At 44.5% G+C, this 27,146-nt stretch overlaps 1 protein-coding gene across 1 annotated transcript; it reads right to left on the bottom strand.

Annotated features, from left to right (window-relative positions):
- Window positions 1-8,998: 8,998 nt before the first annotated feature.
- Window positions 8,999-25,533, bottom strand: LOC139579684 (uncharacterized). Its single transcript, XM_071408527.1, has 5 exons — window positions 25,079-25,533; window positions 24,948-25,005; window positions 19,533-19,658; window positions 19,093-19,123; window positions 8,999-9,114 (listed from the first exon to the last, which is right to left on the bottom strand). Exons 1-5 carry the CDS (start codon window positions 25,531-25,533, stop codon window positions 8,999-9,001), a joined length of 786 nt encoding a protein of 261 aa, XP_071264628.1.
- Between the last annotated feature and the right edge of the window lie 1,613 nt (window positions 25,534-27,146).

Here is a 27,146-nt window from a genome sequence, read left to right as displayed (position 1 = left end):
CCACTTCCCATTGTCTGCAAACTATAGGTAACTTTTGAGGCCTTAAATCCATTTGGAAATCTCATACAATATGTTATGATTCATTGCCAATATCAGCCCCTGTTATAAGGTAAGGCAATGGTTGTTATGTTTCAGTTTTATAGCGCTGATTGGCTATTGTGTGTCGGTATGTTGCATTGATCGTCACATATGTCATACGCACAAAGAACCAAATCAGCTACTTGATTTCTGTGTTAAGGCACGTTTTGGCACAATGTGCAGCATGTAAACTTCAAAGATAATGAGAGCAAAGTTTCAATGTGAAAAATGGTTCTGGAGCAGTCAGAGATGGGAGACGAAAGTATATTAGATGTCAGCAGCATGGAATCACCTTTAGCTGAACGAGCAGTAATTAGCTGAATGACCTTTTCTCCCTGACTGCTGACTGGTCCAAGGCCTCTACAGAGACTCAGAAGGAGTCTGGACTCGAAGTACAGCAGATGCATTTCTCAATGTCAACTGTGTCATAGATAAACAATAGCTGACGTGGAGTGAAGGGCGGATGTTGCGTCAAGTGATTTAGACATGGGTGTTTAAAGCTAAATGAGCACTCTTGTCTTACGGTTCAATCCGGTTTTGGGGACGTTTTTCAAGTCTGGATTTCTTTTATCACCAGCCCTCCATATCAAATGCCATTCTTACACGAATAAACTCTCCTTCCTTCCTCTGTGCTCCTAGGAGACAGAGGGTAAATGACTCTTCTCGTAATGCTTCTGAGTAATAACACTTTAGAGTCGGAGAGAGTGGGATATTTATTCAACTATGTATAAATGGAGCTGGAATATAGATGCGTCAGATGGGATTCCATTCCAATTCCGATTCCATGTGTTCCAGCAGTGTTTCACAATGTTCTACAAGAAGGCTGCATTATAGCCTATAAACATCAAAAGACATTTAAAGAAGGCTTCCCGCAACGGCAGTGTTCAGGAAAATGCATACGTGACACCCTTTGGTTTGAGTTCCAAAATGTATTTGTTTAATGCTCTTTAAAGCTTGTCTCCGGAGGTATTCACATCTGTCTCTGAGTTCCCCATCCTACGACAATTGTGGCGCTAGAAATGTCAAGACGGATCTGAACTCCTCCTCCATCCCAACCCCCTCTAAAACCCCACAGTGCACTAAAGCATGGCTATGTCTGTAACTAGATATAAAGGCCCTTGTTTTGCCGCTGCTGTTTGGAAGAAGAGAAGCCGCGATGTCCGAAGCATTGAGTGTAAAGCTCACTTCTCCTCGCATTTGTAATTTTCCGTGCAAATATTGTTTTGTTTACAGAAGGAGAAAAGGTTCATTAGGAATCCAAGCATGAAGTGGAAAAAATATGATTCTGATGGAGCATGAGTGGTCAATTAGAGATGTGTATGTTTTCCTCTCCCCATTTAGACTACTGTGTCCTCAGGTCATTTATTTGATTCTGTTAACTTCCCTTCCTCGCCTTCCTTCCCCCACCCCATTAGTTCTGATCGCGTTAAGGTCTTCTTTGTGAGCATACACATAAGGTAGCCTACATGAATGCAGTATTGAATATCAACACAATAGTTGGCTCACTTCACCTTTGACATGGGGTCCTTATGCCTTCGTTTGGGACTGGAGAGCACAGGACAGATCCATACTTTACAAAGTACTTGCAAATTGACTGCCCAGGGGGGAAAGGACGATGCCAGCCCTTAATGGAGGCCTATAGTGTTGTCATCATACAGAGATGTAAGTAGTGTATGATTGGATGACTCCAATGTCACTGGATATGTTCCTATGTGTACGGTGCACATACAGTATCTAGAGACGTCTTCACTGCCAGGGTGGATGCAATGCAAACTCCCCCTCTCCATCCCTGAGGTGTTTATGCCACAAGCTTTCTCCAAAAAGGAAAACGAGCCAACACTCATAGTCTAGTGCATTTATCCAAGTTGTTCATTAGCAGTAGTAGTAGCCTAACATCATTACAGCAGAACCACATTAGGGTAGTCGAATATGTGTGGCTTGTAAGAAGAGTAGCCAAACTCCTAATGCAGAGATTCACGTAATGCCGTGTTTTCAACAGTGTAAATGTCAGGGTATTACAGCGGTAAACTATGTATCAGAGAGAGTAAAGTCGGAAAAGTATGGTAACAGTAGCTTTTATCCTCTGTCCTCCTGATGCCACAGCCAGGCTACGTCCCAAATGGCACCCTATTCCCTATATAGTGCACTACTTTTGACCCAAATTCAAGTCCATAGGGATCTGGTCAAAAGTAGTACACTATACAGGGAACAGGGTGCCATTTGGAAGGCATTCCTGGTGTTGTCTCGTGGTCATCTCTGATTACCTGAGAGCCTGGTGGTAGGTGGATGGTACCCGGACTAAACAGCTCCTCTCCGGCAGACCCCGGCCGCTGAGACAGAAGATGAAGAGAGAACAAACAAGCTGTGACAATCGCATCCTTCTTTTTTCCCCCTTCTGGAACTTCCAGAGTTGGCATAACATTGTTCAGCAGGTTAATGCCCTCGTACAGCATGTCACACGCACGTACACACACTCACACACACACACACACACACACACACAGGTTAATGCCTCTGTACAGCATGTCAGCAGCAGCATCTTCTCTTGTTGAAGGGCGCTCCGCTGTGACTGGCCGCTACGCGACGCCTGGCCTGTTTAGGCGGGAAAACGTTCTACTGGATCTGTGCCAGAGGAAGAGGATATGCCCTCCTTTCTAATTGTGTCACCATGCTCACAGAGATATGTTATATTGCTCAAAGGCGCAAAATGTCACATTAAGGTTTTTTGCGTCCACAAGAAAAGCTGTAGGCCCGCATTACACTGTAACAGTTAGGAGCCATATCCTTTCTTATTCGCTTGTCTTTCCTCTGAGTGAGCTGATGTCAAACAAGGCCATTGACACGGTGTAAGACCACATACCATAAGCATCACATGGTTGAGGAACTGCACTCCTTCACAGGTACTTAGTTCAATTCAGAGCAAACAGTGGAACTTTTAGAGAAATGTATTTCCAGTTTGATAAAGAGTATCACACCATTCTGTCCATTCTCCAGAGTGCTATCTCTGTCTGGCAGAATATCAGACCCAAGTCTGCTTATTGGGAGTAATGACTGGCTTTTAGACTCAACACATTTAGGCCATTTTGGACGAATGGCTTTGTGAAGGTCAGTTGTTCTCAAGATTTGCCGCACAAATGCACCAATTTATGGATTTGTTCGTTCGGCAGACTGTAAGCTCGGCTCTTTTGAGGGGAAGCAAGCACAAATTTTGTCCTAAGTAGATTTGGCATGGTTGTGTGGCATGGAGGCGTAGGCCATTTTGCCTCGACTACTCAACGCAATCGTCTGACTATGCGCCTGCCGTGAATGGAAACTTAGTCCACATATGGAACTGAATTGATGCAGAGAGAATCGTTGTGTATATGCTTTGCTGAATGTGAAATTGCATGTCATTTGTTATTGGTTGCTCTGTTGTTATGGCGAGAGTAGGAAACAGTGTAAAATGGAGATTAAATGAAGCCTGTCATTGCGTGTTATCGATTATCCAGGGTCAGTATCTCAGCAGTGTTATAATAGTGTTCTTGTGTTAATTTAATTGAATATACGGAGCCTGGGTGGGTTTCTGATAGCTGCCTGCTTAGCTTTGGACAGTGAAGTGCCTGCCTGTGTCGGACTCCCCCCAGCCCTTGGGCCTGAGCGTGTACGTACAGTATGCTAAATCGTGCACGCACACACGCACCTCCGCACACGCACAACATAGGAGGTGGTTTGAGGTCATGATGGCTAAAGCATCCAACGAGCAGAACAAAACGGCCAGACTTGCCGCTGCACACATTACCTCGTACTTTCTGGACATTTATGCCACACTCAGTGGCTTAAAACTCACCGGCTTATTACTGAAATTGTTTAAAAGACACAAGCTCCCATGTCCTTATTCTTTATAAATATATCAACATAAATATATTCTCTTCATTGTTTGTATTGAAATTTACTGAAGTTCCCCCTCATTCAGTAAGAGACCTGGGTTCAAATACATGTGTATTTGAGTATCTGGTGTTTAAAATACTTTTTCTGTGTATTTGAGTATGTTGAAATACACAGCCCAAAACAAGTGCTTTTATTTGAGTGAGGGCTGTGTGCAGGCCAGTCAAGTTCTTCCACACCGATCTCGACAAACCATTTCTGTAGGGACCTTGCTTTGTGTATGGGGGCATTGTCATGCTGAAACAGGAAAGGGCCTTCCCCAAACTGTTGCTAAAAAGTTGGAAGCACAGAATTGTTTAGAATGTCATTGTGTGCTGTAGCGTTAAGATTTCCCTTCATTGGATCTAAGGGGCCTAGCCCGAAACATGAAAACAGCCCTAAACCATTATTCCTCCTCCACCAAACTTTACAGTTGGCACTATGCATTCGGGTGGGTAGTGTTCTCCTGGAATCCGCCAAACCCAGATTCGTCTGTTGGACTGCCAGATGGAAAAGCGTGATTCATCACTCCAGAGAATGCTTTTCCACTGCTCCATTGTCCAATGGCAACGAGCGTTACACCACTCTAGCCGACGCTTGGCACTGCGCATGGTGATCTTAGGCTTGTGTATGGCTGCTCGGCCATGGAAACCCTTTTCATGAAGCTCCCGACGAATAGTTATTGTGCTGATGTTGCTTCCTGAGGCAGTTTAGAACTCGGAATTGAGTATTGCAACAGAGGAATCTTTTTATGCGCTATGTGCTTCAGCACTCGGTGGTCCCATTCTGTGAGCCTGTGTGGCCTACCATTTCGCAACTGAGCCGTTGTTGCTCCTAAAACGTTTCCACTTCACAATAATAGCATTTACAGTTGACTGGGGCAGCTCTAGCAGGGCAGAAATGTTACCAACTGACTTGTTGGAAAGGTGGCCTCCTATGACGGTGTCACATTGAAAGTCACTGAGCTCTTCAATAAAGGCCATTCTTCTCAATTTTATACACCTGTCAGCAACCTGTGTGCCTGGAATAGCCAAATACACAAATTTGAAGGGTTGTCCACATACTTTTATATATACAGCGCATTCAGAGTATTCATCAATCTACACACAATACCACATATTTCCAAAGCAAAAACAGTTTTTTGTAATTTTTTCAAATGTATTAAAAATGAAAACAGAAATACCTTATTTACATAAGTATTCAGACCCTTTGCTATGAGACTCGAAATTGAGCTCAGTTGCATCCTGTTTCCATTGATCATCCTTGAGATGTTTCTAGATCTTGATTGGAGTCCACCTGTGGTAAATTCAATTGATTGGTCATGATTTGGAAAGGCACCCACCAGTCTATATAAGGTCCCACACTTGACAGTGCATGTCAAAGCAAAAACCAAGCCATGAGATTGAAGGAACTGTCCTTAGAGCTCCGAGACAGGATTGTGTCAAGGTACAGATCTGGGGAAGAGTACCAACAAATGTCTGCAGCATTGAAGGTCCCCAAGAACACAGTGGCCTCCATCATTCTTAAATGGAAGAAGTTTGGAACCACCAAGAGTCTTCCTAGAGATGGCTGCCAGTCAGAGCTCTAGAGTTCATCTGTGGAGATGGGAGAAGCTTCCAGAAGGACAACCATCTCTGCAGCACTCCATCAAACAGGCCCTAATGTTAGAGTGGCCAGACAGAAGCCAATGCCAAGAGTGTGCAAAGCTGTCATCAAGGCAAAGGGTAGTAATTGAAGAATCTCAAATATAAAATATATTTTGATTTGTTTAACACTTTTTTTTGATACTACATGATTTCATGTGTTATTTCATAGTTTTGATGTCTTCACTATTATTCTACAATGTAGAATGTCGAAAATAGTACAATAATGAAAAACCCTGGAATGAGTAGGTGTGTCCAAACTTTTTACTGCTACTGTATATCATTTATATTCCACTTTGACATTGGAAAGTACTTTGTGTAGATTGTTGACAGAAAAATTACAATTAAATACATTTTAATCCAACCTTGTAAGACAATAAAATGTCTTACAAGAAATTCATTAAGAAGAAATTCAAGGGTTCTGAATACTTTTGCAAGGCAGTCTATGTGAAAGTATTTAAGATATTTGAAATAGTATTTGATCCCAGGTCTGTTCAGTAATCTGTTCAGTGTCATTTCATTTTTTATAAACTGTAAAGCATGCATCAGACATGTTACAGTTTTGTATTTAGCAGTGGTGTAAAGTAATTAAGTACAAATACTTGAAAGTACTTTTTGGGTATCTGTACTTTTCTTTACTATTTATATTTTTGACAACTTTTACTTTTACTTCACTAAATTCCTAAAACAAATATGTACTTTTTACTCCATACATTTTCCTTGAACCCCAAAAGTACTCGTTACATTTTGAATGCTTAGCAGGACAGGAAAATTGTCTAATTCACACACTTATCAAGAGAACATCCCTGGTCATCCCTACTGCCTCTGATCTGGCGGACTCACTAAACACACATGCTTAATTTGTAATGATGTCTGAGTGTTGAGGTGTACCCCTGGCTATCTGTAAATAGAAAACAAATCAAGAAAATGGTGCCATCTGGTTTGCTTAATATAAGGAATTTGAAATGACTATGCTTTTTCTTTTGATACTTTTGATACTAAGTATATTTTAGCAATTACATTTACTTCTGATACTTAAGTATATTTAAAATCAAATACTTTTAGACTTTTACACAAGTAGTATTTTACTGGGTGACTTTCACTTTTACTTCTATGAAGGTATCTTAACTTTTACTCAAGTATGACAATTGGGTACTTTTTCCACCACTGGTATTTAGATACAGTATGTATTTAGTCATATCTAAATAAAGTAATGGATTTATAACATCTCATTGCCTTTGCATCAAAATCAAAGTGTTTTATTCATTTTCTCTCATGGATGTGTTATTTCTCCCTAGTGAAAGCCTAAAAGGCAGTCATGCTTTGTATTGTCTCCCTCTCTCAGAGCTGACAGCTTCTGAACATCTTACAACGCAAAAATAAATCTGCTGTTGCTAGTTCTGTTTGTAACTGATGTTTGTCAATGCAGAAGTTGTCGACAGATTGACAAAAGCAAATTACGTTTTTTGTGCTGCACTGTCTGAGGAATCCATCTGCTATACAAAAGGGAATGTATCTGAAACACGATTAAAACAGAAGACAACATATTAGCCTTTAAATGGGACTACTATACGGAGTCAAATTGCTCAAGGGATCAAGGCTGGTCGGTCTCGTCAGAGAGACGTCGTGTGTTGCTCATTCCCCATCTGAGGTCTTCGATGGCCGGTGGTCTCAGCAGTGTGTGAGGTGTAAATAGAGAAATATATGCCGGGGCACAGGCCTTCAGATCCAGCCGTGATTAATAGATTAGAGGATGCTTTGAAAGTGAGATTCCTCCTCCCTTTAACTCATTGTCACGTTGTTTTGCAGGTCTATAGATCCCTGCCTTAATCTGTTTAGCTCGACTCCAATTGGCGGCGTTGGTCTACACCTCATTGCTTTAACGCTGGAGATTTCTATTTGCTCCTGCTCCGAGTCTCCCTTTCACGTAACTTAACATGCCATCTTGGTCTCTCTGGGACGATAATTGAGTTTAGGGAGAAGTTGGAACAGCTTTAAAGGACGAAGGCGACTACAGATGGGAAGGCATCTCTGTGATTAGCACACTGCTCCAGTCAGCCCCACAGCCTTCTGTGTCCTGCCCAGGATTAGGACATTACGGAGAGAATGACAGAGCTCTTTGGCACTTTATACCCTCTCAATAACATTCTTTGACATATTAAGTTAATTCCACCCCTAGGTAGCTACTTTATCATGCAGAAGACCTTAATCCAGTGTTACTGAGTCCATCTCGCCCAGGCTTTGATGCGGCCCCCCCTGCGTTGTGTGTGGGTGCACTGGGCTGCACTGGGGCCTGTGTGTAAGACAAAGCACCCGTGACGGGGACAATGAGACGCAGCAGCTCAACCCACAACAAAACAAGAGAGGCTTCATCTATTGGAGTGGAGAGGAGAAGACGAGAGGTGTCGCTCATTGAAAAAACATTATTAAGTTAAACCCCCAAAAAATTACATCAAAGGAGAAAGGGGAAAAAGAACAAAAACACAGCCACAACGAGACTTAACACCTCTTCTGGAACGAGAAATGTATCGGTTTCAATTTCAAAAAATGTGTTTTCTGTATGTTGTCGTCCTGAAGAGCTCCACCCCTCTGATCTCCTTGTACACCACTTTATCTGAGAAGCTCCTCTGACCTCCTATTGAAATGGCCCAGGAGATATGATGAGCGTAAGCCACCAGTGGTCTTTAGATGTGGGATTTCTGTTATCTATCCTCTATGCAGGGTTTAAAGAGGAGTGTTTGTGGTATCAGTAGCCACGCCTTAGCCATCCCCTGGCTTCTGCTTCTCTCCATGGGAAAAGAGATTAGGAGTCAGTTCTCCCCAACGAGGATACAACTATTTACAACCACTTTTGATTCTCCAGAAGTTTAAGTGTTTTTGTAAGAAATTTGTCCCGATATATTTTGGACCCCCCTCAATGCCAAAAAAAGCATTGGGAGGAAGATGGTGGAGTGGTGCGGTTTGATGATGTGATTTTAATAATTGAGATGGAGATTTGCTTGCTTCTGAACTGTTCACTCAAGCATATACCTTTACAGTTTGTTTACTTCAATTAACAATAATGTAACAAATATAATTTCTACAAGTGACCGAGATCATTTATTGAAAAGGCAAACCTCAAAAGGATCTGACGGTTTCAACAACATCTACCCAACTAGACAAGAACACCAGCAATATGTGGACATGGCGCTAAGTCCAAGTCAGGCCTGGATATGAACAGTAGTGGAATCTGTGGACAGATGAATTGGGACCCATTTCGGTGTTGTGTTTCAGTCCTGAATGGTTTAATTCATGCAGTCACCTGTCTGAACTTAAGCTGTCCATTTGATTGTTGTCGCTGCTGAGAGCCTCAGAAGGTTTTGATCCTCCTATCACTAGCAGATGGCTGGTCGTGGCTTGGCCAGTGAGCTATAGGGCCAGGGAGTGCCGGGGAGCTGGGGCCAGGGCTGGGAATCAGGACTCCCCAGCAGCAGCAGACAGAGAGAGGGGTCTGAGGGGGGAGAAATCCCTTAAGAAGACCATAAGCTTGAGCAGAGAAACAGAAAGGGTCTGCTACTGCTGCTAATTACCCAGAAACCACACAGAAAGTGCCCACTGTCACTGACTGAAGAGGTTCACATCCCTTCCTCCACACATAAAAGGCGTAGTATGAAAACATTTCGCGGGGGACAAAGGAAGTAAGATTAACATAATCTTTTGGTTTGTATCCCCTGTAAGCTGTCCATGTGTGAGTCTCTCCTCCCCTCTCTCTTTCTCCTCCTCCACCCTCCATACTCCTCCTTCTCTCTTTCTCTCCCTTCTCCTATGCTCACTCTGCTTCTTCTCCACTTCTCTAATGTTTGATTTTAAGGAATAGGCACTGCGGGAATTGGCTTTGTCACCTAAGACTGACATTTGTGTTTTTCCCGCCTTTCTGTGATCATCCCTGTCGATGGTGGGCTGTGGTTTGGGGTAATCAGACAATGGCAGGCGAAACGAGGTGTCACTGCGCTGACATACCCCTCTTCATGTTATGTCATTGTTAATCCCCAGACCCTCAGCGTCCTGTTCCTTCCTTCTCCCTCCTTCTCTCTTTCCGCTTCTTTCATCCCTCCATTCCCAGCTGAGGGATGGGGGGTAAATAAGACGCCTTCATATTTCTACATATCAAAGCTCGGCTCTCAAGCGGGCTGTTTTCTCCCTAAGTGGTGAGGGGGATTGTACAGCACACAACTCGGAGCGAGAACTTAAGGATATCACAGCTAGCGACGGCAGCAGCAGTGGCTGCTTCTCACGTTATATTGGCTCCCTCCGTTTCTCAGTCTCTCAGTCTTCTCAGTCACAGGAAGGAAGCCTGGACCAAAGCCAGCCACACAGGCAGGAAAACAGCTGGTTCGGTGACGTCGTGTAAACACTGTTCTTTCTATCTCTCCTACCATCCATGGATCACTCCTCCTAAAGTCTGATCCTTTCAGCTTGGCGTCTGTCTGCCTGCCTGCCTGCCTCAGGGCCTTTCAGTAGCACCTCATGGATCTCATAGGAGAGATAGGATGGTGGAGGGGAGGTGAATGCTGTAACGTTGGCGGTGGAGGAAATTGTTTCAATTAAGAGGCAGAGAGTGACGGGCGACACCAGGAAAGCGGTGTCTCAGTGGGAACAATGGAGAGTGTGAGAGAGTCTACCGGCAATCATTATCTGCCACTTTCATATGATATTTTCTGAAAAGCCCAAACCACATTGTTGTGGATAGAGAGTACTGAATGTGGGCTCCTTCCATGTCTGAGACAAACGAGCCATAAACTGCTTAGCTTTTCACCTTTTCTCCCGTTCTCTCTCTCCGTCTCTTTCATAGGCCTCTCTCCCAGGCCTCTCTCCCTCTCTCTTTCCTGCTTTCTCGTTCTCTCCTGCTCTCTTGTTCTCTTTCGCAGAACTTGTTCCCTTTCTCTCTCTCTCACAGGCTTCTTTTGTTCTCTCCATCACTTTCCTGATCTCTCGTTCTCTCCATCTCGCTCGGTCTTTTCCTGCTACTGTTCTCCTGAAAGTGAACTTGCTGGTTTTAGTCAAATCTGACAAAGCATTTAGGTGAAAAGTCAGAACAGTTATTCCGTTTTACATTTACATATTCCCACACTGACAGAGGGAACTAAGTTACAATTTGAGTCTTTTTCCTGGCCTCCGCTAAGTTCAAAGAACGCTCTGTAGGTCAGTTGGTAAAGCATTGCGCTTGCAAAACCAGGAAAGTGGGTTTGATTCCCGTGATCACCCTTACGTAAAATCTATGTACGCATGACTAAGTCATGTACATAGATAACTGCTCCGAATTATTAAGATTCAAAGATGTCTGCAGAAAGAATGGGTTGTCAGCTATGAGATGGCACCTTGAGTATGAAATCATCTATTTTGGTTATTGAACTACAGTAAGTGAAGTGGATTTACACCAAGCAACGGAATTACGGTAACGGAATTACGTCATGGGTCCCTGATCTGTACCACACAGAAATGCATAATTATGGATATGAATGTCATTCTCCTCATGTTTCACAAGTTTGTAGATCACAGCGCAGCACAGCAGAGCACAGCAGAGCACAGTACAGTACAGTACAGTACAGTACAGTGCAGTACAATACAGCACAGCAGGGTAGAGTAGAGTTCAGTACAGTGCAGTAGATTACAGTACATTAGAGTTCAGTACAGTACAATAAAGTAGAGTATAGTTCAGAACAGTACAGTACAATCTACTGTACTGTACACTACTTTACTGTACTGTACTATACTCTAATTGTCTTTACTGTCCATCTGTGGATGTTAACATCATGGCTAGGGTGGACTGACCAAATTTCATGGATGTCTGGTGTTGGTCCATGCTCAGTGGGTGAGTTTGCTGGTACAGTAAATGGAGAGGGGTAGGTGTCAGTAAGAGCTGAGAGAGAGAGAGAGAGAGAGAGAGAGAGAGAGAGAGAGAGAGAGAGAGAGAGAGAGAGAGAGAGAGAGAGAGAGAGAGAAAGTTGCTCAGACTGTTTTAACACATTGTTTGACCATCAGACAACAGAAAGACTAAGAAAACCATTGTGAGCTGAACATAACACTATGCCAGTATGCCAACTGTGGTTTGTGACTATTATGATTTTCCATTGTAGCAAATTCAGTTGCAGTAATTCTTTTGACACATTTTTTAGTAACAGAATTACGAGTTTGAACCATTAATAATTAATAAACTAAATTGATATCAGTAAAATCCTTATAAGTAATTGGTAGATATAGCATTAATTGTTACTTCTGTGAACGTTCATTATCCTCCCTCCTCACGAGGGAGAGAAGTGTGCAAATATCTTAAAGATACACCACATGACCAAAAGTATGTGGACATCTGCTCATCGAACATCTCATTCCAAAATCATGGGCATTAATATGGAGTTGGTCCCCGCTTTGCTCCTATAAAAGCCTCTACTCTTCTGGGAACGATTTCCACTAGATGTTGGAACATTTCTTCAGGGACTTGCTTCCATTCAGCCACAAGAGCATTAGTGACGTCAGACACTGATGTTGCGTGATTAGGCCTGGCTCGCAGTCAGCGTTCCAATTCATCCCAAAGGTGTTCGATGGGGTTGAGGTCAGGGCTATGTGCAGGCCAGTCAAGTTCTTTCACACAGATCTCAACAAAACATTTCTGTATGGACCTCGCTTTGTGCACGGGAGCATTGTCATGCTGAAACAGGAAAGGGCCCCAAACTGTTGCCACAAAGTTGGACGCAAAGACTTGGAAGTCTAGAATGTCATTGTATGAAGGAGCGTTAAGATTTCCCTTCACTGGAACTAAGGGGCCTGTCCCAAACTATGAAAAACAGCCCCAGACCATTATTCCTCCTCCACCAAACTCTACAGTTGACACTATGCATTTGGGCAGGTAGCATTCTCCTGGCATCCGCCAAACCCAGATTCGTCTGTCGGACTGCCAGATGGTGAAGCATGATTCATCACTCCAGAGAACGCGTTTCTACTGTTCCAGAGACCAATGTCTGCGAGCTCTTCACCACTCCAGCAAACGCTTGGCATTGCGCATGGTGATCATATGCTTTTGTGAAGCTGCTCGGCCATGGAAACCCATTTCATGAAGCTCCCAACGAACAGTTTCTGTGCTGACGTTGCTTCCAGGGCTAGTTTGGAACTCGGTAATGAATTATGCAACCGAGGAAAGACGATTTTTACGTGCTACTCTTTTCAGGACTCGCTGGTTCTGTTCTGTGAGCTTGTGTGGCCTACCACTTCGCGGCTGAACCATTGTTGAACCTAAACGTTTCCACTTCACAATAACAGCACAAACAGTTGACCGGGGAAGCTTTAGTAGGACAGAAATTTGACATACTTACTTGTTGGAAAGATGGTATCATATGACGGTGCCACGCTGAAAGACACTGAGCTCTTAATAAGGCCATTCTACTGACAATGATATCCTATGGAGATTGCATGGCTGTGTGCTCGATTTTATACACTTGTCATCAACGGGTGTGGCTGAAATAGCTGAATCCACTAATTTGAAGGGGTGTCAACATACTTTTGCATATATAGTATATGTGGATAATGGAAATAAGAGGCAAAACCATGAAAAAAGGTAATTACGAGGAAAAAGGCAATATTTCTTAAAATATATATCTTGTGTTTTGATGTATTTCTGATTAGTGATGGGCTTGAGTGATTGACGTCAAAACTACATTTTCTATCAGGCTAGAACCTACAGTTGAAGTCGGATGTTTACATACACCTTAGCCAAATACATTTAAACTCAGTTTTTCACAATTCCTGACATTTAAAAATTCCCTGTCTTAGGTCAGTTAGGATCACCACTTTATTTTAAGAATGTGAAATGTCAGAATAATAGTAGAGAGAATGATTATGAAGTTTACATACACTCAATTAGTATTTGGTAGCATTGCCTTTAAATTGTTTAACTTGAGTCCAACGTTTCGGGTAGCCTTCCACATGCTTACCACAATAAGTTGGGTGAATTTTGGCCCATTCCTCCTGACAAAGCTGGTGTAACTGAGTCAGGTTTGTAGGCCTCCTTGCTCGCACACGCTTTTTCAGTTCTGCCCACACATTTTCTATAGGATTGAGGTCAGGGCTTTGTGATGGCCACTCCAATATCTTGACTTTGTTGTCCTTAAGCCATTTTGCCAACTTTGGAAGAATGCTTGGGGTCATTGTCCATTTGGAAGACCCATTTGCGACCAAGCTTTAACTTCCTGACTGATGTCTTGAGATGTTGCTTCAATATATCCACATAATTTTCCTCCCTCATGATGCCATCTATTTTGTGAAGTGCACCAGTCCCTCCTGCTGCAAAGCACCACCACAACATGATGCTGCCACCCCCGTGCTTCGTGGTTGGGATGGCGTTCTTCGGCTTGCAAGCCTCCCCTTTTTCCTCCAAACATAACATAGTCATTATGGCCAAACAGTTATATATTTTTTTCATCAGAGCAGAGAACATTTCTCCAAAAAGTACGATCTTTGTCCCCATGTGCAGTTGCAAACCGTAGTTTGGCTTTTTATGGCGTTTTGGAGCAATGGCTTCTTCCTTGCTGAGCGGCATTTCAGGTTATGTCGATATAGGACTCGTTTTACTGTGGATATAGATACTTTTGTACCTGTTTCCTCCAGCATCTTCACAAGGTCCTTTGCTGTTGTTCTGGGATTGATTTACACTTTTCGCACCAAAGTACGTTCATCTCTAGGAGACAGAACGCATCTCCTTCCTGAGCGATACAACGGCTGCGTGGTCCCATGGTGTTTATAATCGCGTACTATTGTTTGAACAGATGAACGTGGTACCTTCAGGCATTTGGAAATTGCTCCCAAGGATGAACCAGACTTGTGGAGGTCTATCAGAAGCTTCTAAAGCCATGACATAATTTCCTGGGATTTTCCATGCTGTTTAAAGGTACAGTCAACTTAGTATATGTAAACTTCTGACCTATTGGAATTGTGATAGTGTGAATTATAAGTGAAATAATCTGTTTGTAAACAATTGTTGGAAATATGACTTGTGTCATGTACAAAGTAGATGTCCTAACCGACTTGCCAAAACTATAGTCTGTTAACAAGAAATGTGTGGAGTGGTTGAAAAACAAGTTTTAATGACTCCAACCTAAGTGTATGTAAACTTCCGACTTCAACTGTACTGTACTATTATTTCATGGAATGTGGTTCGGAATTTTGTTTTGAAGACAACGTTAATTTGCTTTGACTCTAGTGTTCCATTTGTACATGTGCATTTGTGGGGTACAACGAAGAAAAAAAAGCAGTTACCATTCCAGGCAGTGATGCAAGGATGCTCAGGATGCTCGCTATGGGCCTCTTTTTCCTGTAGTCCACGATCATCTCCTTTGTCTTGATCATGTTGAGGGAGAGGTTGTTGTCCTGGCATCGCACCGCCAGGTCTCTGACCTCCTCCCTATAGGCTGTCTCATTGTTGTCGGTGATCACTCCTACCACTGTTGTGTCGGTGGCAAACTTAATGATGGTGTTGGAGTCATGCCTGGTCATGCAGTCATGGGTGAACAGAGAGTACAGGAGGGGACTGAGCATGCACCACTGAGGGGCCCCCATATTGAGGATCAGTGTGGCAGATGTGTTGTTACCTATCCTTACCACCTGGGGGCGGCCTGTCAGTAAGTTCAGGATCCAGTTGCAGAGGGAGGTGTTTAGTTCCAGGGTCCTTAGCTTAGTGATGAGCTTTGAGGGCACTATGGTGTTGAACACTGAGCTGTACTCAATGAATAGCATTCTCACGTACATGTTCCTTTTGTCCAGGTGAGAAAGGGCAGTGTGGAGTGCAACGGAGATTACGTCATCTGTGGATCTGTTTGGTCGATATGGAAATTGGAGTGGGTCTATGGTTTCTGTGATCTTGATGTGAGCCATGACCAGCCTTTCAAAGCACGTCACGGCTATAGACGTGAGTGCTACGGGTCGGTAGTCATTTAGGCAGGTTACCTTGGTGTTATTGAGCACAGGGACTATGGTGGTCAGCTTGAAAGATGTTGGTATCAGGGACAGGTTGAAATTGTCAGTGAAGACACTTGCCAGTTGGTCAGCGCATGCTCTGAGTACAAGTCCTGATAATCCGTATGGCCCTGCGGCCTTGTGAATGTTGACCTATTTAAAGGTCTTACTCACGTCAGCTACTGATAGCGTGTTCCCACAGTCGTCCAGAACAGCTGGTGCTCTCATGCATGCTTCAGTGTTTCTTGCCTCGAAGTGTGCATAGAAGTAATTTAGCTTATCTGGCAGGCTTGTGTCATTGGACAGCTCGTGGCTGTGCTTCCCTTTGTAGTTCGTAATAGCAAGCAAGCCCTGCCACATCCGACGTGCGTCGGAGCCGTTGTAGTACGATTCAATCTTAGTCCTATATTGACACTTTGCCTGTTTGATGGTTCGTCTGAGAGCATAGAAGGATTTCTTATAAGCGTCCGGGTTAGAGTCCTGCTCTTTGAAAGCAATAGCTCTACCCTTTAGCTCAGTGCAAATGTTGCCTGTAATCTATGGCTTCTGATTGGGGTATGTAGGTACGGTCACAGTGGGGATGACGTCATCGATGCACTTATTGATGAAGCCAGTGACTGATGTGGTGTACTCCTCAATGCTATAGAAAGAATCTCTGAACATATTCCAGTCTGTGCAAAACAGTCCTGTACTTTAGCGTCTGCGTCATCTGACCACTTCCGTATTGAGCGAGTCACTGGACCTTCCTGCTTTTGTTTTTGCTTGTAAGCAGGAATCAGGTGGATAAAGTTATGGTCAGATTTGCCAAATGGAGGATGAGGGAGAGCTTTGTACGCATCTGTGTGTGGAGTTAAGGTGGTCTAGAGCTTTTTTTCCTCTGGTTGTACACGTAACATGCTGGTAGAAATGAGGTAAAACATGAGGTGAAACATAAGACATTACAGTTTTAATGTCCCGTTGGTAGGATAGTCTTGATCAGAGCTCATCCACTTTATTATCCAATGATTGCACGTTAGCTAATAGGACGGATGGTAGTGGTGGGTTACCCACTCGCCGTCGGATTCTTACAAAGCATGCCGACCTACGTCCCCTATATCTCTGTCTCTTCTTTATGCGAATGACGGGGATTTGTGTCGTGTCCGGTGTCTGAAGTAAATCCTTCACGTCCAACTCGCTTTGTAAAAAAATTATTTGTCCTGTACAAGAAGTAAGTTACAAGTAAGTTACAAATAAACAAATAAGCAGAATTGGTTAGGAGACGTAAAACGGAAGCCATCTCCTCCGGCACCATTATTGATCATACACACGCGTGCTGGGATACACGCGTGTGTATGATGACAGTTTTATCACAAATTCAAAATAGACTGATTGAAGTAGGGAAATATGTGTTCCAACAAAGAGCTGCCGTTTTGGAATAATTTCCCGCTTAGGCTGGTTTGTGAACTGCTAGTTCCTTTTAGAATTGGTTAGCTTAGCATATAACTCCCTAAACATAGATAGGTTCCACACTGAAAATAGGCCAAAACATTAGTTTGATTAAGAGAGAGAGTATTTTCTTCAGAATCATTAAGCCTAAGCCTACTCACCAAACATACAGTGCCTTGCAAAAGTATTCATCCCCGTTGGCGTTTTTCCTATTTTGTTGCATTACTTGTAATTTAAATAGATTTTTATTTGGATTTCATGTAATGGACATACACAGAATAGTCTAAATTGGTGAAGTGAAATAAAAAAAGGAATAAATAAAACGGAAAGTGGTGCGTGCATGAAGCACCTAAATAAGATCTGGTGCAACTAATTACCTTCAGACCTTCAACATAATTAGTTGAATAAAGTCCACTTGTGTGCAATCTAAGTGTCACATGATCTCAGTATATATATATATATATATATATATATATATATACCTGTTCTAAAAGGCCCCAGGGTCTGCACAAAAGCACTAAGCAAGGGGCTCCACCAAGCAAGCGGCCCCATGAAGAACAAGGAGCTCTCCAAACAGGTCTTGGGTTAAAAAAAACATCTAAAACTTTTAACATCCCACCATTAAATACATTAATAGGAAATGGAAAGAATGTGGTTCCACAACAGACCTGCCAAGAGAAGGCCGCCCACCAAACCTCACGGACCAGGCAAGGAGTGCATTAATCAGTTTCAGAAGTAAGGTCTTTGTTTCTGGCCATTTTGAGCCTGTAATCGAACCCACAAATGCTGATGCTCCAGATACTCAACTAGTTTAAAGAAGGCCAGTTTTATTGCTTCTTTAATCAACAAAACAGTTTTCAGTTGTGCTAACATAATTGCAAAATGATTTTCTAATGATCAATTAGCCTTTTAAAATGATAAACTTGGATTAGCTAATACAACGTGCCATTGGAACACAGGAGTGATGGTTGCTGATAATGGGCCTCTGTACGCCTATGTAGATTTTCCTTTCCGTTTCCAGCTACAATAGTCATTTACAACATTAACAATGTCAACACTGTATTTCTGATCAATTTGATGTTATTTTAATGGGCAAAAAAATGTGCTTTTCTTTCAAAAACAAGGACATTTCTAAGTGACCCCAAACATTTGAACGGTAGCATGTACGTTAATACATCACCATGCAGTGTTCAATGTGGAATTGTTAAGCCATTTAGACAATTCTAAAGAACAGGCAGAATAAACTAAATTGAACTTATGTATATTGAAAAGAAGACAGATAGTTTTTTTGCTAAACTGACCCCCGTTTCAAATGATCCCTCTTTGAGAATAACTGTTTCAGACGTGAGATGCGCATCACTTCTCACTAACTTTTTTAATTTGGAAAAATATTATATTTTTCCATTCTCATATATTAAATCATGTTTTTTTAAACTATAAAATAGGTGTGTCTTGACTGTGATAAGGGCTTGGGAAATAAGTGCGGCATGTCTGATAAATTAACAAAACAAGGCTATGCCATTGCACAGGTATCGGCATCAATAAGCAAGCGCCACTACTAAGGTTACTACCTTTTTGAAGATTGGGTACAACAATATAATAAACTCAGCAAAAAAAGAAAAGTCCTATCACTGTCAACTGTGTTTATTTTCAGCAAACTTAACATGTGTAAATATTTGTAGGAACATAACAAGATTCAACAACTGAGACATAAACTGAACAAGTTCCACAGACATGTTGTCACACCCTGACCTTGGAGATCTTTTTTATGTCTCTATTTTGGTTGGGCAGGGCGTGAGTTTGGGTGGGCATTCTATGTCTGGAGTTCTATGTTGTTCTATGTTTTGTATTTCTATGTGTTTGGCCTGGTATGGTTCCCAATCAGAGGCAGCTGTCTATCGTTGTCTCTGATTGAGAACCATACTTAGGTAGCCTGTTGCCACCTGTGTTTGTGGGTAGTTGTTTTCTGTTTTGTGTATTGCACCTTGCAGAACTGTTCGTTTGTCGTTTTTTTGTTTTGTTCAAGTGTTTCGTATTTATTAAAAGTAATATGGACACTTACCACGCTGCACCTTGGTCCTCTTCTCCTTCTCCTGACAACGTTCGTTACACATGTGACTAACAGAAATGGAATAATGTGTCCCTGAACAAAGGGGGGGGGGGGGGTCAAAAGAAAGAGTCAGTATCTGGTGTGGCCACCAGCTGCATTCAGTACTGCAGTGCATCTCCTCCTCATGGACTGCACCAGATTTGCCAGTTCTTGCTGTGAGATGTTACCCAATTCTTCCACCAACGCACCTGCAAGTTCCCGGACATTTCTGGGGGGAATGGCCATAGCCCTCACCCTCCGATCCTACAGGTCCCAGATGTGCTCAATGGGATTGAGATCCGGGCTCTTCGCTGGCCATGGCAGAACACTGACATTCCTGTCTTGCAGGAAATCACGCACAGAACAAGCAGTATGGCTGGTGGCATTGTCATGCTGGAGGGTCATGTCAGGATGAGCCTGCAGGAAGGGTACCAAATGAGGGAGGAGGATGTCTTCCCTGTAACGCACAGCGTTGAGATTGCCTGCAATGACAATAAGCTCAGTCCGATGATGCTGTGACACACCGCCCCAGACCATGACTGTTATGCAGATGAATGAGGACCCAAAAGCGACGTAATAGTAACAGAGTCTTTATTCCAGTATAAAACAAATAATGATTCTCCTGGATATAAATCAATGGTAATCCAAAACAGGAAACTGAAATCCTCTCGTCAATAGAGAGGAACGACTGGAGACGCGACCACAGACTGCAGGTCGCTTCAGGAAGGCACAGACCGTAGCTGACATAGACACCTGCTCACACGCAGCATCTGAAGAAGGCAAAAGAACACGACAGGGCGGAACAAGGACACAGAAACTGCAAACATCAAACAAGAATCCGACAAGGACAGGAGCGGAAAACAGAGGGAGAAATAGGGACTCTAATCAGAGGGCAAAATAGGGGACAGGTGTGAAAGAGTAAATGAGGTCGTAGGGAGAATGAGAAACAGCTGGGAGCATGAACGGAACGATAGAGAGAGAGAAAGAGAAAGAACCTAATAAGACCAGCAGAGGGAAGCACAGGGACAAGACATGATCAAAGACAAAACATGACAGTACCCCCCCACTCACCGAGCGCCTCCTGGCGCACTCGAGGAGGAACCCTGGCGGCAACGAAGGAAATCATCAATCAACGAACGGTCCAGCACGTCCCGAGATGGAACCCAACTCCTCTCCTCAGGACCGAAACCCTCCCAATCCACTAAGTACTGGTGACCACGTCCCCGAGAACGCATGTCCATGATCTTCCGTACCTTGTAAATAGGAGCGCCCTCGACAAGGACGGGGGGGGGGGAGGGAAGACGAACGGGGGCGCGAAGAAAAGGCTTGACACAAGAGACATGGAAGACAGGGTGGACGCGACGAAGATGTCGCGGAAGAAGCAGTCGCACAGCGACAGGATTGACGACCTGAGAGACACGGAACGGACCAATGAACCGCGGAGTCAACTTGCGAGAAGCTGTCGTAAGAGGAAGGTTACGAGTGGAAAGCCACACTCTCTGACCGCGACAATACCTAGGACTCTTAATCCTACGTTTATTGGCGGCTCTCACAGTCTGCGCCCTGTAACGGCAAAGTGCAGACCTGACCCTCCTCCAGGTGCGCTCACAACGTTGGACAAAAGCCTGAGCGGAGGGAACGCTGGACTCGGCGAGCTGGGACGAGAACAGAGGAGGCTGGTAGCCAAGACTACTCTGAAACGGGGACAGCCCGGTAGCAGACGAAGGAAGCGAGTTGTGAGCGTACTCAGCCCAGGGGAGCTGTTCTGCCCAAGACGCAGGGTTTCGAAACGAAAGGCTGCGTAAAATGCGACCAATCGACTGATTGGCCCTTTCTGCTTGACCGTTAGACTGGGGATGAAACCCGGAAGAGAGACTGACGGAAGCACCAATCAAACGACAGAACTCCCTCCAAAACTGTGACGTGAATTGCGGACCTCTGTCTGAAACGGCGTCTAACGGGAGGCCATGAATTCTGAACACATTCTCAATGATGATTTGTGCCGTCTCCTTAGCGGAAGGAAGCTTAGCGAGGGGAATGAAATGTGCCGCCTTAGAGAACCTATCGATAACCGTAAGAATCACAGTCTTCCCCGCAGACGAAGGCAGACCGGTAATAAAGTCTAAGGCGATGTGAGACCATGGTCGAGAAGGAATGGGAAGCGGTCTGAGACGACCGGCAGGAGGAGAGTTACCTGACTTAGTCTGCGCGCAGTCCGAACAAGCAGCCACGAAACGACGCGTGTCCCGCTCCTGAGTAGGCCACCAAAACCGCTGGCGAATAGAAGCAAGCGTACCCCGAACGCCGGGGTGGCCAGCTAACTTGGCAGAGTGAGCCCACTGAAGAACAGCCAGACGAGTAGAGACAGGAACGAACAGAAGGTTACTAGGACAAGCGCGCGGCGACGCAGTGTGAGTGAGTGCTTGCTTTACCTGTCTCTCAATTCCCCAGACAGTCAACCCGACAACACGCCCTTCAGGGAGAATCCCCTCGGGGTCGGTAGAAGCCACAGAAGAACTAAAGAGACGGGATAAGGCATCAGGCTTGGTGTTCTTATTTCCCGGACGATAGGAAATCACGAACTCGAAACGAGCGAAAAACAACGACCAACGAGCTTGACGTGCATTAAGTCGTTTGGCCGAACGGATGTACTCAAGGTTCTTATGGTCAGTCCAAACGACAAAAGGGACGGTCGCCCCCTCCAACCACTGTCGCCATTCGCCTATGGCTAAGCGGATGGCGAGCAGTTCGCGGTTACCCACATCATAGTTGCGTTCCGATGGCGACAGGCGATGAGAAAAGTAAGCGCAAGGATGGACCTTATCGTCAGACTGGAAGCGCTGAGACAGAATGGCTCCCACGCCCACCTCTGAAGCGTCAACCTCGACAATGAATTGTTTAGTGACGTCAGGAGTAACAAGGATAGGAGCGGATGTAAAACGCTTCTTGAGGAGATCAAAAGCTCCCTGGGCGGAACCGGACCACTTAAAGCAAGTCTTGACAGAAGTCAGAGCGGTGAGAGGGGCAGCCACTTGACCGAAATTACGAATGAAACGCCGATAGAAATTAGCGAAACCGAGAAAACGCTGCAACTCGACACGTGACTTAGGGACGGGCCAATCGCTGACAGCCTGGACCTTAGCGGAATCCATCTGAATGCCTTCAGCGGAAATAACAGAACCGAGAAAAGTGACAGAGGAGACATGAAAGGCGCACTTCTCAGCCTTCACGTAGAGACAATTCTCTAAAAGGCGCTGGAGTACACGTCGAACGTGCTGAACATGAATCTCGAGTGACGGTGAAAAAATCAGGATATCGTCAAGGTAAACGAAAACAAAAATGTTCAGCATGTCTCTCAGTACATCATTAACTAATGCCTGAAAGACAGCTGGAGCATTAGCGAGACCGAACGGCAGAACCCGGTATTCAAAATGCCCTAACGGAGTGTTAAACGCCGTTTTCCACTCGTCCCCCTCTCTGATGCGTACGAGATGGTAAGCGTTACGAAGGTCCAACTTAGTAAAGCACCTGGCTCCCTGCAAAATCTCGAAGGCTGACGACATAAGGGGAAGCGGATAACGATTCTTAACCGTTATGTCATTCAGCCCTCGATAATCCACGCAGGGGCGCAGAGTACCGTCCTTCTTCTTAACAAAGAAAAATCCCGCTCCGGCGGGAGAGGAAGAAGGCACCACGGTACCGGCGTCGAGAGAAACAGACAGATAATCCTCGAGAGCCTTACGTTCGGGAGCCGACAGAGAGTATAGTCTACCCCGAGGGGGAGTGGTCCCCGGAAGGAGATCAATACAACAATCATACGACCGGTGAGGAGGAAGGGAGCTGGCTCTGGACCGACTGAAGACCGTGCGCAGATCATGATATTCCTCCGGCACTCCTGTCAAATCACCAGGTTCCTCCTGAGTAGAGGGGACAGAAGACACAGGAGGGATAGCAGACATTAAACACTTCACATGACAAGAAACGTTCCAGGATAGAATAGAATTACTAGACCAATTAATAGAAGGATTATGACATACTAGCCAGGGATGACCCAAAACAACAGGTGTAAAAGGTGAACGAAAAATCAAAAAGGAAATGGTCTCACTGTGGTTACCAGATACTGTGAGGGTTAAAGGTAGTGTCTCACATCTGATACTGGGGAGAAGACTACCATCTAAGGCGAACATGGGCGTGGGCTTCCCTAACTGTCTGAGGGGAATGTCATGTTTCCGAGCCCATGCTTCGTCCATAAAACAACCCTCAGCCCCTGAGTCTATCAAGGCACTGCAGGAAGCAGCCGAACCGGTCCAGCGTAGATGGACCGACAAGGTAGTACAGGATCTTGATGGAGAGACCTGAGTAGTAGCGCTCACCAGTAGCCCTCCGCTTACTGATGAGCTCTGGCTTTTACTGGACATGACATGACAAAATGTCCAGCAGAACCGCAATAGAGGCAAAGGCGGTTGGTGATTCTCCGTTCCCTCTCCTTAGTCGAGATGCGAATACCTCCCAGCTGCATGGGCTCAGTCTCTGAGCCGGTGGGAGGAGATGGTTGAGATGCGGAGAGGGGAAACACCGTTAACGCGAGCTCTCTTTCACGAGCTCGGTGACGAAGATCTACCCGTCGTTCTATGCGGATGGCGAGTGCAATCAAAGAGTCCACGCTGGAAGGAACCTCCCGGGAGAGAATCTCATCCTTAACCTCAGCGTGGAGTCCCTCCAGAAAACGAGCGAGCAACGCCGGCTCGTTCCAGTCACTGGATGCAGCCAGAGTGCGAAACTCTATAGAGTAATCCGTTATGGATCGATCACCTTGACATAGGGAAGCCAGGGCCCTGGAAGCCTCCTTCCCAAAAACTGAACGATCAAAAACCCGTATCATCTCCTCTCTAAAGTTCTGATAAACGTTAGAACACTCAGCCCTAGCCTCCCAGATAGCTGTGCCCCACTCCCGAGCCCGACCAGTAAGGAGTGATATGACGTAAGCGATCCGAGCTCTCTCTCTTGAGTATGTGTTGGGCTGGAGAGAGAACACAATATCACACTGGGTGAGAAAGGAGCGACACTCAGTGGGCTGCCCAGAGTAACATGGTGGGTTATTAACCCTAGGTTCCGGAGACTCGGAAGACCAGGAAGTAGCTGGTGGCACGAGACGAAGACTCTGAAACTGTCCTGACAGGTCGGAGACCTGAGTGGCCAGGGTCTCAACGGCATGACGAGCAGCAGACAATTCCTGCTCGTGTCTGCCGAGCATTGCTCCCTGGAACTTGACGGCAGTGTTGAGAGAATCCGTAGTCGCTGGGTCCATCTTGGTCGGATTCTTCTGTTATGCAGATGAATGAGGACCCAAAAGCGACGTAATAGTAACAGAGTCTTTATTCCAGTATAAAACAAATAATGATTCTCCTGGATATAAATCAATGGTAATCCAAAACAGGAAACTGAAATCCTCTCGTCAATAGAGAGGAACGACTGGAGACGCGACCACAGACTGCAGGTCGCTTCAGGAAGGCACAGACCGTAGCTGACATAGACACCTGCTCACACGCAGCATCTGAAGAAGGCAAAAGAACACGACAGGGCGGAACAAGGACACAGAAACTGCAAACATCAAACAAGAATCCGACAAGGACAGGAGCGGAAAACAGAGGGAGAAATAGGGACTCTAATCAGAGGGCAAAATAGGGGACAGGTGTGAAAGAGTAAATGAGGTCGTAGGGAGAATGAGAAACAGCTGGGAGCATGAACGGAACGATAGAGAGAGAGAAAGAGAAAGAACCTAATAAGACCAGCAGAGGGAAGCACAGGGACAAGACATGATCAAAGACAAAACATGACAATGACGGATCCTCCACCTCCAAATCGATCCCTCTCCAGAGTACAGGCCTCAGTGTAAAGCTCATTCCTTCTACAATAAACGCAAATCCGACCATCACCCCTGGTGAGACAAAACCGCGACTCATCAGTGAAGAGCATTTTTTGCCAGTCCTGTCTGGTCCAGCGACGGTGGGTTTGTGCCCATAGGCGACGTTGTTGCTGGTGATGTCTGGTGAGGACCTGCCTTACAACAGTCCTACAAGCCCTCAGTCCAGCCTCTCTCATCCTATTGCGGACAGTCTGAGCACTGACAGAGGGATTGTGCGTTCCTGGTGTAACTCGGGCAGTTGTTGTTGCCATCCTGTACCTGTCCCGCAGGTGTGATGTTCGGATGTACCGATCCTGTGCAGATGTTGTTACACCTGGTCTGCCACTGCGAGGACGATCAGCTGTCCATCCTGTCTCCCTGTAGCGCTGTCTTAGGCATCTCACAGTACGGACATTGCAATTTATTGCCCTGGCCACATCTGCGGTCCTCCTGCCTCCTTGAAGCATGCCTAAGGAACGTTCTCGCAGATGAGGAGGGACACTAGGCATTTTTCTTTTGGTGTTTTTCAGAGTCAGTAGAAAGGCCTCTTTAGTGTCCTAAGTTTTCATAACTGTGAACGTAATTGCCTACCGTCTGTAAACTGTTTGTGTCTTAACGACCGTTCCACTGGTGCATGTTCATTAATTGTTTATGGTTCACTGAACAAGCATGGGAAACAGTGTTTAAACTCTTTACAATGAAGATCTGTGAAGTTATTTGGATTTTTACGAATTATCTTTGAAAGACAGGGTCCTGAAAAAGGTCCGTTTCTTTTTTTTGCTGAGTTTATAACCAGTTGATATCACAGTTTCAATAAATGATTCTTAAATGGCATTAGTTTTTTTAATTGACTGAATATACTGTATATGGGGCAATTTAGCAATCAGGATTTGTTATCTGTAATGGTTATGATAAATTAGGCATTGTTGTTCACTGTTGACATATCGATAAATGCGCACATTTTTTATTCCAGTGTGGGACTTGGGTTCTAAAAATATATATATTTTGCCCCCCAGTCGCATACTTGAGTACTCAAATGAAATGCCCATCCCTATTTCTGATATCTTTTTAAGACTTTTTCTGGTAGAAGTTTTCTAAGACCCCTTTTCCATCTGTTTATCCAGAAATCAAAGCTTTTACTTATGCCACATTTTTAAGATGGAGAATGAATGAAAAATGTATCTAGCCTTCCTTTCCCCAAAATAAACATCTGTAGCGTTTGTTTGACAGCAAATGTGATATGCTCTTATGAACTTCACGTTAGTGCTCATGGGTCCTTTCGAAGGAAATTCCCTCTTCCCAATTTTCCAAACCTCCCGATTTGTCACATACAATTATAGTAGGCCTAATTAGCTTGAGTGGTTGGACCACGTTAATTATTTTGGGAGATAAGACCTTAAATGACCGATGTTTGAGTTTGTTCTTCTTAAACTTGAGACATGATTTGAATTCATACGAGCCACCAGAATATGACCCCCCTGTTTTGGGTGCTGTGAGGCTGTGCTGTGAGGCTGTGCTGTGAGGCTGCTTCTCCCTGTGTTTGACAGTCTCAGTGTGAGACGGAGGTATCAGAGGGTTAGACACGTGTGCTCCCTGTAACTCTGTTTGCACAGCCTCCCCATCAAGACTCCTCTCGCTACCCTTTATATGTTACATGGAAGAGCACACAGGGCCCTGGTGAGAAAACACTCCCCTCCTGCTGCTGTAAACAGTGTGTCCCTAGTGTGTGTCAGAATCAGGGTAAAAACATGAACTAGGCCTAAACACCTGTTTTACCAACCTTACTGTAGGATGGAACTGGTGTCATTGACTTGGTTTTAGATTTGACCACATTTAAATATATAAATACAGATATATATCTCTTGTAAACAAGGAATTGGTTGAATCTAGCTATGGAGCAGCAACCCAGTTGAATTGGAGCTACAGCTATGAGATGGAACCTGTATAGGACATGATACTGGTGGATGTACAAAGTCTTTGGATGGATTGAAGCTACAGCTAGCTGAGGTGGAAGCTAGTGTCCATGTCTATTTGGTCTTGTATCTCCATTTCAGTCAATCTGCATATCTTATTTAAACAGTCTGTGCTCAGTTACAGGATTCAGAACTGAGCAATGAAAACG

This window comes from Salvelinus alpinus, chromosome 6 (genome assembly GCF_045679555.1).
Source record: "Salvelinus alpinus chromosome 6, SLU_Salpinus.1, whole genome shotgun sequence".
NCBI classification, from domain to species: Eukaryota; Metazoa; Chordata; class Actinopteri; order Salmoniformes; family Salmonidae; genus Salvelinus; species Salvelinus alpinus.
Note: the sequence above shows the minus strand (reverse complement) of the source record. Positions and strands in the feature narration are given on the sequence as shown.

Bases quoted from the DNA above. Each gene is read 5' to 3' on its own strand.
- LOC139579684 (XM_071408527.1), bottom strand. From the start codon at position 25,533: ATGCCTAGTGTCCCTCCTCATCTGCGAGAACGTTCCTTAGGCATGCTT. The intron at 25,006-25,078 runs GTCGCGGTTTTG...CTTTACACTGAG, and splicing joins AAAATGCTCTTCACTGATGA to GCCTGTACTCTGGAGAGGGA. The intron at 19,124-19,532 runs ATCCTGACATGA...GAACGTTGTCAG, and splicing joins GGTACCCTTCCTGCAGGCTC to GAGAAGGAGAAGAGGACCAA.